This window comes from Platichthys flesus, chromosome 22 (assembly GCF_949316205.1).
Source record: "Platichthys flesus chromosome 22, fPlaFle2.1, whole genome shotgun sequence".
Taxonomy (NCBI): Eukaryota; Metazoa; Chordata; class Actinopteri; order Pleuronectiformes; family Pleuronectidae; genus Platichthys; species Platichthys flesus.
This window is the reverse complement of record NC_084966.1, coordinates 12,491,449-12,503,900: the sequence shown is the minus strand read 5'-3', so window position 1 is coordinate 12,503,900 and position 12,452 is coordinate 12,491,449. Positions and strand designations below refer to the sequence as shown.

The 12,452-nt window shown below is 41.2% G+C and overlaps 1 protein-coding gene across 1 annotated transcript in view; it reads left to right on the top strand.

Moving 5' to 3' along the window:
• The window catches only part of LOC133933470 (histone H4), an 81,381-nt gene that overhangs the window by 13,099 nt on the left and 55,830 nt on the right, over nucleotides 1–12,452 (top strand). The window contains exon 2 of the mRNA XM_062380599.1: nucleotides 4,066–4,081. Within this exon, the coding sequence (XP_062236583.1) occupies nucleotides 4,066–4,081 (16 nt within the window). The remainder of the gene's footprint in view (nucleotides 1–4,065; nucleotides 4,082–12,452) is intronic.

The window sequence follows — 12,452 nt, the reverse complement described above, 5'->3', positions numbered from 1 at the left end:
ATTAAATCTGGCTGAGTAAGGCAGTGATTGGACCTGATTATTGAATTTTAGCTTGAGGAATCTTGTCCCGTCCGCCACGTTGGTACTCGACCACATCCTCCTCTTGATTGGTGACACAGCCTAATAATATTTTGCATAAAGACGTCGTTTTAAAGGTTACCTTTGTGTATCATTTAAGCTTGTGTAAATGCAGTTACAATACTTAGAAAATAAAATTATAAATACATTTTGTAGTTTTCTGGAATAAAAACAGTCAAATATAAATCCCATTTGGAGTTTCAGGTGTAAAAAGCATTGTAGCCGAATCCAGTACAATTTAAGTAAATGGGAACTCCTTCAAACGAATAAAATCAATTTGAGAAAAAACTTGTAAACTACAAAGGAGTTCAATTAGTCAGGTTATTCCATTTTGTTGTCGGTTTGCTTTAATGTCACAGTGTCATTGATTGCTATTATGTCTAAGATTCCTTTGATTTCTCAGCAGGGCCATTTCTATGCCTATACCAAATGTACCGGTTGCAAAGCTGAAATATTTATACAATCAGAGGAGAAGAGAGAGTGGGTGTTTTGCCTTGGCCGAAAAAGAAGGTAAAGATTAAACCATGATGTAAGACACCATCCATAGGCAATGCCGTTACTTTTCTTCATACTTATCTTATTCTTATAATTATGTGTGCATAATTTTGTATATAATATTTTAGTATTAAGTAGCCCCTAATGAAATGTGAAGTGAGTGTCTGAAATAGAAGTAAATCTGTAAAGATGAATGTCACAGCCCGGCTCACGACTGTGACAATGAGGGAGACGACACGGGTGAACTGTTACTATTTCAGGATATTTATTTAACAGAATAAATTATAAGCAACAACCAAAGTCTCCAAAAACAAAACAGAGGTTGAGGTTGACTCTCCCGGCGTCCGGGAGAGCCAACCTCTTGCCGTAGGAAGAGCGAGAGAGAAAGCGCGCTAGACGAATCTGGCCAGTCTTTTAAAGGGAAGAGCACACCTGGCCGAGATGTGCTCTGATTGTCGCTGATTTCCACTCCCCCTACAGTTCTGGGGAAGAAAGAACAGAGACACCTAGTGTCCAGGTGAGGGTGGAACGGGTCGTCACATCAATAAGTTCAGAGAGAGACTGATATGCCTGTGTTCAAGACCTCACTGACTAACTACATACTGAATATCAAAGACTGTTACTGAACATATTTGGAGACTTTTCAAAGTAAATTCAAACATTTACACTGTTTTAAATTTTTCAAAGTAAAGTCAGACATTTTAACTGTGGAATCGATCATTTCAGGATACTTCAAAGTAGACGCAGACAACTGGTCACATCGAAAGAGCGTGACAGCGCAGGAGAAACAGGGACCGGGCCCTCAACATGAGATAAACTCAGTCGGCGAACATCCAGATCCATTCGTTTAATTTCCCCATGAGTCACATCCTGGAATTTTGTATCAATAACTCAAATTTCCACCAGATTATCACGAGGATCCTCCTGACATTCTCCTTTAAACGTTTATCCCCGATATCCATCTTGAAATTATCAGCAATTTGAATTAATTGATCCCGCGAACAGCGGTCTAATAACTCCTCTGACGGAGCACTCAGAAACTCATCCACAGTAGCCATGACTGAAAAACACAGCTAACCTGCCTGAATATTAACATCTGTGCACCAATGGTCACACTCCTAAAGCTGTACACAGCAACACGTCACTGCAGCGCTGTCTCACTGACTGCTGTGATGGAAATCTGGAGATACAAGAGGCTGGAAACAACAAAGTTATCTACGTGTATTTAATAAGGGGCTTTCTGCAGAAAGGATCAACACATTTCATCCTGGAAACACTTGGTTTAACCCAGCTAACTTAACGAGCTGCGTCGTAAGACCAACTATAAACCATCTCAACATCTCTGCTTCCTGAGTGTGATCATTCAGAAATAATAACATTCATCATTAAATGATACAACACAAGTTTTTCCAAACACTTCAGGATATAAACGTGTGTATTTGTGTTTCAGTGTGTCCTGCAGACGTACAGCAGCTGATGGTGAATAAAGAATAGGTTCTTCCTGAGCAGCAGCAGTGGAGCCCCCTTGTGGACCAGGAGGACCCAGAGCCCCCCCACATTAAAGAGGAACAGGAGGAGCCGTGGACCAATCAGGAGGGGGAGCAGCTTCAACAACTTGAGCAGGCTGATATCAAGTTCACATTGACCGCTGTCACTGTGAAGAGTGAAGAAGATGAAGAGAAACCTCAGTTGTCACAGCTTCATCAGAGTCAGACTGAGGAGAACAGAGCGGATTGTGGAGGACCAGTACCAGCCAGGATCTCAGGTCCTGATGGACTGTTACAACAAGGTACTGAGGACAAGACTGTAGACAGTGAAGATGATTGGATGCAGACCAGGGAACCTCAGTCTGGTTTAAATACAAACAAACAAAGTGATTTGAAATGTAAAACTGCTAAGAAAGCATTTAGTTGCTCTGAGTGTGGTAAAACATTTAGACAAAAGGGGGATCTAACTGTACATATGAGGATTCATACTGGAGAGAAACCATTTTGTTGCTCTGAGTGTGGTAAAAGATTTAGAAAAAAGAGCCATCTAACTTTACATATGAGGATTCATACAGGAGAGAAACCATTTAGTTGCTCTGTGTGTGGTAAAACATTTAGACAAAAATGCAGACTAACTGGACATATGAAGATTCATTCAGGAGAGAAACCATTTACTTGCTCCTAGTTTGGTAAAATATTTAGATTAATAGGTAATCTAACTGCATATGACTAGTCAAACAGGAGAGAATGAATTTACGTCCTCTGTTTGCTTAAAGATTTAGGTTGCATCATTGGAAACAAAGGATTTATTCGGATTAGTCAGCAACTGCTCATATTATACATTTTAATATTTCACTATTATACATGTTAATAGAGAAATTTGAATCCCCCTTAACCTGTCTTTAAATGTTTCCCTTGCACAGTATGTATATGTATGTTCTTAACCAGTTCATATGTTTGATTTAAATCAGTGTGCTTACTGATCAGTGACCGAAGGGGCTGTTACAATGTGGAGGGACATGTGACCATGGCTGTAAATAGTAAATGGTTTTGTATTTATATAGAGCTTTTCTAGTCTTGATGACCACTCAAAGCTCTTTACAGTACAGTTTAACATTCACCCATTCACACACACACATTCATGCAGTGCAGTTATTAGCAGCACTTTGTCGTTATATGAGGGATAATTCAGGGTTATGCATCTTGCCCAAGGACACTTCGGCATGCAGATGGGGATGACTGGGGATCAAACTGCCGACCTTCAGGACGACTGCTATACCCCTTAGACACAGCCGCATGTTTGTTAGAAAAAATAAATTTTTCACAGGAAGGTTCAGAGAGAAGTGACCTTAAGGATTTCTGTGGCCGCCATTATAACAGCTTTCCGTAATCTGAATGATAAGGAAAGGAGCTTCAATGCTTCCTAACTTATCACCTTATAGTGGGGCAGATAATAGAACGTTTGTGCAAAATGTGATACAAGACCCAAATTTGGCATGGTGGTTCCCAAGGGTCTACTTAACAAATCAGCCTCATGTGCCATTCAAAAAAACAAGATGGCGGCAGTTTTTCAAGATGGACGCTGAATAAGTCTGCCGAAAATGGTTTTGCTCAAAGATATGCATGTACTTGTTGGATTTGAATGATCTTGTTGTCGATTTCTATGTTTTCTTTTAGGTTGAATCTAATATTTTTACATTGGCATTGTAATACTGTAAATGGTAGAAACCCTAACCCTAACCCAACATAACACAACAAATAATTCTCGTAATACTTTATTTACACAGTATAAACATTACATTTACACATCTTACATTAAGGTACTTAGCATTTGGATCATGTTATTCAGGACAGAAACAAAATAGAAAATAATAATGAAAAACCTTTTATATTGTAAAAAAAGCTGAGCCAAAATTGCAGATGGGGGACTGTTCACTAAATTGGTGGTCAGATGGCAGCACACACATAGTAACAAAGAAACAACTGTCAACCCCAGCTACCAAAGTGCCCTGTGTGTGGCTGTTCTCACTCTCAGGTCATGTTGCCTCGAAGAGAAGAGCAGCATTGTCTCCAGAAAATGTAACATGCTTGTCTGTCTCAGCAATTGGCTGAAAGTCAGAGATGATTAGGCACAATTCAGTAAAAGTAGCAGATCCTCCAGTTTTAATTTTCATGTTTGTTTGTACTTTATGGTGCGCGGATTTTCCGGAAGTCCAGTAAATCTCGTGTTGTGTTCCTCTGGGAACATGCGGTCAGCGAATCCCCGGAATTAGATGAAGAAGTCATGGCTTGAGCTTGATAGCGCTGGTTCATCTGTTGCAGCGGCTTCGTGCTGGGACTGGCGAATTCGTCTCTTGCTCTTAGAACGGAATTAACCTTTGTTCGTCTTCTTTGACGGGATTCTGCTTCGTCATTCTGCGACAGAATGATTACATTACATTATTACATTACATGTCATTTAGCTGACGCCTTTATCCAAAGCGACTTACATTTTTTTTTAGAACACTCATCATTTTATGAGGGGCCATCTAGGGGTTCAGTATCTTGCCAAGGATACTTAGGCATGCAGATGGGATAGAGTGGGATTCGAACCGGCGACCTTGATGTTGCAGAGCACCCGCTCTATCCCCTAGGCCACGCTTTGTCCTGCAGGGATTAACAGTTGTGGCGCAGTGGTGAATTGTGGAAAAGAAAGTCTCGCAGCTCGGCCTGCGAGCGAGTTCCTGTGCGCGGCCTTTTCAAGCTAAAAACAAAACAGTCTTCCAAATAAGATTCAACTTAAGATAAAAGAAAATGAAAATTAAACAAACGATTGTTTGTAATTGCCCCCTTTTAGCAACTAAATCATCTGTTTACGTCCTCAGAGCAGGGTAAATGGCGGAGATTATTGGGGTCAGTTTTAAACTACCTGAGAGGTCCTCCTCCTTGAGGACTTGGTCACGGGATGATGCTGGCTTTAAGCCAATTGTGTGTCAGAGCTGGACCCCAGTGGGAGGGGCTTGGCCCTCACTGGGCGTCTACAGACCCAGCAGGGGTTCCCCTGGTCCTGCGGGGGGCTTGAAACCTGCTAGGGGTTACTTGAAACTACCAGGTAAAAGTACCCACAGGTGGATCGGAATGTTCCGCAAGGCCTTGATCTATACAGGCCTCTGTGTAGATTTTCTTTGTGTTAACCTCTGACCTGTGTCTGGTGGCCATCCGCTGGGCTCTGGCCCAACAATATATATATATATATGAGTATATAAAAGCGGTGCTTTTTGGATCTGTGGGTGAAATTAAGCTGACATGTTGGACGAGCTGGATCTCCGTCGCTGGCTTTAAAATAAACTCACACCCGGGGTTTTAAGTGCATTTCGCCGCAAAAGTTGCTGCAGTGTTAGCCTCCAAAGCTGTAGCCCCCCACGATCCCTTTGTTAGTGTGTGTCTGTGTGTGTGTGTGTGTGCGCACGCTCAGAATATATGCCCTGTATGAATAAATATACACATACAATTAAATAGTGTATACACACCTATCTAATGCATGTATTTAAATAATGTACATCTTTATCAGAAGGTGTAGTAGTTTGAAAATTGTAGCTTCAATGAAGAAACACAACAAACAGATACAGAAAGTCTTATCAACTGTGGTGAAATGGGCATAATATGTCCCCTTTAATATTTTGTCATCACTATTTGTTTTTTTTTATACATATCGTCGTTGGGTGGACGATGTGTAGACGTTTAGGACCAAGGACATCAAACAGTCGTGATTTTGTTGAGTGCCTAGCTCGCTGTGAGGAAGCAGCAGAGAGAGAGAGATTCTTTAAATTTTTTTCAAACCCTTTTTATTTTTTCTAAAAAACTTTATACAAATAAATAAAGAAACGACACAAAAAAGTACTGAAAAAAAGAAATTCATCAAAGCATATTCAAACCTACATATGAGTAAAACCAGCTCATCTCCCTCTACATAATATGAAACTTTCTCAAAGCCCCACATCTCTTTGAAATCCTCCATATTGTTGGTCATCATAAAGAAAACCAGATCAGTTTTTAGTCTTGATGTTATCATTCATTTTAGAATAGATGTTTGCGTCAATTTCACCCAGGTTGTTAATCTTTTTCTCCTGCTGAGATGAATTGCCATTTCAATTGACCCAGATGAAAAAATCTAAAGTTGCCACTTCCCTTTTTCTTCCTTAATGTACTTTAGAGCTAGAATGAAAGTTTGGCATGAAAAAACTTGATTAAAAAAAGTTAATAACAGAATTAGAAACCGAAATAGAGGAGACAGCTGCCCTCACTCTGTGAGACAGTGAAAGACTGTCTCCCTCTGTGGACAGAAGGGACAAGCATCAGCAACTTCTGGATTCATTACAAACACATTGAGGGAAACGGATCCATGTAGGACCCTCGGATGTAGATACCACCCCCCCCCCCCCCCCCCCCCCTCTTAGTTAGAGGTGGATTGTACAGTGTTCTCCACTCAGGCCTCTGAGTTTCCAACCTCGCAGCAGTAGGCATCTTTTTTTTGGCTAAAAGGTTCATCTTTGCAGATTAACTTCTATTTCAAACACACACACACTTCACATTTCATTAGGGGCTACTTAATACTTTGTCAAATATTTTTATACACCATTAGGCACACATAGTTATAAGCATAGTATAAGTATGAAGAACAGTAATATGTGTTATAGGCATTGCCTGATGGTGTCTTACATCATGGTGTGAGAAAGGCATCATGGTGTAATCTTAAGTAAGTAAGACTAAGTATTTTAACTGTATTGCAGAAGCTTAAATTATACACAAAGGTAAGCTTAAAAACTACGTCTTCATGCAAAATATTAGGTAGTTAAGGATAAGTATTATACTTTTGAGTAAAGCAAATAATTGAGTTGGAAAATCTGATAACTTTAAAAGCAAACATCTGATTTGAAATAATTCAGATTATTAAGTACATCTGATCTAAACTAAATTTGCTGATCTAATTAAAACATTTTTTTGCAATTGTTTGTTACCATATGAAGTAATTTTGTCTTACGACCCGACTTGCTATATAACGTTGCTGTGGTTGAAGAAAACATTGCACTGAAGAAGAAGCTGGATACTGCGAACACAGTTATAAAGGAGCACGTGGCAGAGAAAGCTATACTGGCTGATCTATCTACAGACAGACGTGCTCTAAAGAAAGAGCTACCTGCTATGAACGCAATTCTGAGGGAGCAGATAGCCTCTACTGTCTCTAGGCTGCTTTATCCAAGAGGACTTGTTCAAGATTGAGAAGTCTCTGGACACAGCAAGAGCCAGAGAGGAAGAGTTGGAGAAGAAGCTCAAAGATCTAAAGATGACTACAAATGTGAAGGAGGAAGAAAACTTTTCCCTGAGGGCTGATCTTCAGCTCAAGGACCTGGACAAGGTTATGGTGGAAGACAAGTGGAAGGCGAAATTTGTGGATCTGCAGGAGAACTATGAGGAGAAGAAAGAGGATCTCATGAACCAGATCAGGGAGGCAGAGGAGAAGTTGTCTGCTAAGCAGCAAGACTCAATGGAAAAAGAGAGAAAGATGGATGAAGAATTAAAACACCTGAATCTGCAGAACATCAATCTTCCGGTACGTTTCATTAGATCATTTTAGATTTGAATTATACGGATTGATTTGTTTCATGTGCAGACTTTGAAGAAGAAAATGCTTATGTAAGTTGTCTCTGTCTTTTCAGAAGACCAATGAGCACAGAGATAAGGTCAAGAAGAAGAAGGAGAAGAAGAAGCAGGAAAAGAAAGAGCAAGAGGAGAAAAAGAAGAAGGAGAGGAAAAAACTAAAAAAGAGATAGAAGGAATAGCGAGAAGAAGAAGAAGTTGGGAACATGTTTAAATGTTTTAATTTTAAACAACGGAACTCGTCCTAATCGCCTTTCGCATCTTTCCTCTACCTCAAGCACCTCCTCATCCTGACCCCTTAACCCCTTCCTACACCCATCATCTTTTCAAAAAGAACCAACATATATATATCTATCTATCATCACCTTTGGAATACCTTTCCCCTGACTATCTGCCTAACCAATGCTAACTACCTTCTATAGACCCTAGTCTTCATGCATTTCATGACAGGTGTTTTAAACACAAAACCAATGACCAGGTACAGCCCCAGCTATGCTGTTACTCACCAGACGGACATGGACGTGTACCCAAGACACAAAGTCAAATCATGTTTATGCACAAAAATAACAAACCAACAGACCCCCCGAGAGAGATACTGTTGCCTATTCCTACCAGGAAAGGTAACTCCAAAGGTAAATCCCTCTAATTAGTGCCTGATAAGTAATGCAATTAGTCCCACCGATGTAAGCTCAAAGCACTACGTCAGAATCAGACATTCACCCTCTAAAGTTATCACACACCCTGGGCAACCAGTACACTATTCCAGGGGAAACTTATCCTACTAGAGGCCTATTACTTTCTCAGGACAGAAAAGAGTGAGAAACAAACCTGGATCTGGATTTCGGACGAGCCCCCACTTGTTACACCTTGGCTCATGTGTGCAACAAGAAACTCTGGATGGCACAAAGCTCTGCAGTTACAGTATTTATGCATTTATTCTACAGGAATAATACTACAAAGAGCAAAATACAAAGAAAAGAGTATACCCGGTGAATGAGAGACCAGAGCCCAGTGTGCAGGCCTCTAAAGTAGTGGCCACCCCAGGTGTGCCACATCCCATTGATTACCAAGGTCTGGCTCAGCCTACAGGAGCCTGAAACACAACACAAGCACAGCAGACAACTCCAGGGTTGTCACAAGATAAATGACAGGATGTATGAGGAAGATATAGGGAGGTGGTGGGGAAGGTTAAGAGAGGGGATAAGGGGCATGAGCAAGAAACACAGTAAGAACAGGGGAAAGAAAGAGACAAAAGTTTAAAACAGAACTTAGAGGAAGAGGAGAAGAAAGCTGGGGAAGGGGGTAATTATGACAGAGGGATACATAAGGATGAAAGATTAACTAAAGGAGATAGAACAGGGAAAGTGTAAAGGTGCAATAAGATGAAAGATTAACTAAAGGAGATAGAACAGGGAAAGTGTAAAGGTGCAATAAGATGAAAGATTAACTAAAGGAGATAGAACAGGGAAAGTGTAAAGGTGCAATAATTATAAGTAAGGCGAGGTATGCAATAGAGGGTGAAAAATGTACAGGGTAGTTCTTAGGGCTAGAGAAGACAAGGCAGGAGAAAAATTATTTTGAGCAAGTGGAGGGAAACATAACGGACCTTGTAGGGATAGTGGAAAGAGTTGAAGAACTTTAGAGAGAGTCATTTAAGAAAGAAGAGGTAGATGTGGAGAGTAGCAGACAGGTGATAGACAAGTTGGAAGATAGACGAAGCGATGATAGGTGTGCGAAGGAGAGATAAGTAATGGAGAGCCAATGACTGGATGTGGCTATTGAATTTAACTTTTAAATATCTCGTCCTCTCTGCCACATTATTTCCAGGCCACATCCTCCTCTTTATCTGAGATACTGCCGAGACTCCCCAGCCCTGGAGTTTATCTAATATCATACTGTCCTTGATGTAAAATGGCAGATTCATTAATGATACCACCAGCTCATCATTAACTGGCTCTCTAGCATGCACCATCGTTTCTCCAATTTTAAACCCATCCATGAGCCTCTCATTCCCTTTCGGGTGACTCATGGTCATCTCATTCTTTTTTTCGTCTGCGTCTACACACAGAGCTCCCTCACACACCTCATCAGCTCCATCGCCGTTGCTTCACCCTCCCCTTCCATCTCTACCATTACGGTTAGCTCCCTCTGATTCCTCTCATTGTTTGAGCAGCTCTTGCTCTGCCTTTAACTCCGTGCCGCTCCCGCTAACACCTCCGTGGGTCACAGCGTTTCCACTCACCCGCTCCGTGCTTTCCTCCACCATTGTCGCGAGGTACACTTCAAAACAGACTCAGACACCCCCGCACAGTGCGTCACTGCCACGGGGACACACACACACACTAGACAAGACAATCACAACGCTAAGGTCCAGTTGGATTTACACACAAGAAGAAGAAGAATAGGTAGAAGTAGATAGAAACACCCCAGACGTGTGCTGAGCTTTCTAACAGCATCTTGCAGATGATTATCAAGGACATGTGACCACTGGCTGGAGGGGAGGGTCAAAACTCCTAATCCTTCTATCTACACATTTCATCAATTTAACCAACCAGACATTGTTTTAAACGTATCATTCCCTTTAAGGAGTGTTAGTTTGATCAACTCATGTTAGCAGAGCTAAGGCTAGCTAACGTTAGCTTGTGACCAATCTAACTGCTCCATTCTGTCTTCATACATCGCCACGGTTTCCCCTAACAGTGAGACGATCTCCTCAGCCGCCGCGAATGTACAGAGGCTGTGACTTCACACACCCCCTTCTGTGAGGACAGCTGTATTCCAACACAAGGACTAGTTACCGGCAAAACTCAAGCAGGTTGTTTAGAGAAGGAGGTGGCCCTTAAGAGTGGGGACAAGGATAGGTTCAGACTCGTTTGGCAAGGAGATTAAAGAGGACAAACGACAGTACTTGAAGAAGCTGGAACAACAATGTGCAGCTAACGACTCCTCGTCAGTCTGGAAAGGCCTTCAGGTGATCACCATCTTTAAAACCAAGTCCCCCCCCACTGTGTGGAAGACCTTAAACGTGCAAACGACCTGAATGCTTTCTTTTGCAGATTCGACAGACAATGAACCACACCTAACCCTACCCCGCATTTCCTACCCCCCTTCACAGTTATCACACCTCTTCCTCCCACCCTGGACAAAGACACTACCCCCCCCCTCCCCACAAAATGGTCCCAGATAGCCCCTTCCCGATGTCAGACACAACCTTGTGCATCACACTGACTCTGGTTCACACACAAACACACATTTTTTAAAATAATAATATTTCATGATTATTAATAATTAGCCAACGTCAAGTCTACTAATAATGCACAACATTAGGAACTTACTGACTTCACCCAAAAACCACTGTATGAGCCAAACCTGTAACACACTGTACTGGTGACCCAGAAAGTGAAGCATTCATTGGATCTACCCTCTATAGGTGAAGAACAGAATAAAGCCCTGATGGCAGATATTACAATGGAGGAAATAGGGAAAGCAATCTCTAGATTAAAAGCTTATAAAGTGCACGGTATGGATGGCTTCCCATCCGAGTGGTACAAGGCCTTTAAGGACCAAATAGTGCCTATGCTTTTTGACTGCTTCAACTATACACTGAAAGATGTGAACCACCAGGTACATGGATGGAGGCAATCATTTTGGTTATTCCTAAGGAGGGGGAGGACAGAAAATAATGTAGCACATAAAGGCCAATTTCAGTACTCAATATAGACTACAAGTTGTATGCATCAATACTAGTAAAAAGGTTAGAGCATATAATAGTAGAACTAGTGGATCCACACCAAACTGGCTTTGTGCGTGAAAGGCAGACACAAGATAATATTAGATGGGTGCTACACTTTATCGATCATGTGAGAATATTGGAGCCACAGTGATTAGTTTAGATGCGGGAAAAGGCATTCGATTCTGATCACTGGAAATATCTGTACTTGGCGTTGAGAAGATTTGGCTTTAAGGATGATTTTATTAACTGTATCAGAACTCTATACTCCTCACCAAACGCCAGAATAAAGGTTTATGGACACCTCTCTCCCTTTCCCTTTCTCTTTTTTTCTTAATGAGGGTTGTCTTGTCAATATTCCTATCCCTTCCAGCTTTTCTTAAGGACTTCTTTCCTTGCATGACCTCAGCGGCTGCACTCTCCATCTCTGCGACGGGTATTTGGCCCAAGGTTGTCTTCCTGGTGTAGTTTCTTGGCATGATTGATTTTCTACAATGTTTATGACATTAAAAATAAAAAACATATAATGTAATAGAACACCAGAATATGTTTAAGACTAAACTTAACTTGTGCTCCACAGCATTTGTCCGACTTTACCCCACAGCCACCGTTTCAGAAAAAACATCATCTCTTAGCAATTCAGGCTAATCTTCAGCTAGCATCAATCACATGTTTTTATATGTTAGAAGTTCACCAACATTTATGATACAAGATTTTCTAACTGATTCAATTTGTTTTGACACAAACGTTGACTAAGTTCAAAGCAAGAAAATTTACTTTTACATGCAAAAAACACATTTTTGTGAAATAACATACTGACCCACATTACCCTGCTCTCCCCTAACACTGTGCACCTTCCAATTGAGGCAAATTCTTTCACATTTGCCAATCTTTTTCTCCAAGTCCAGTTGATTTAACTTCTAAGCAAACCCGTTGAAACCATAGACTCTGTTCAGATTAAACTCTTTCAGTGTAAAAGAGCAAAGTGGAGCCGCGGGAGCCTGCTGGGCCCATAACCCAGAGGT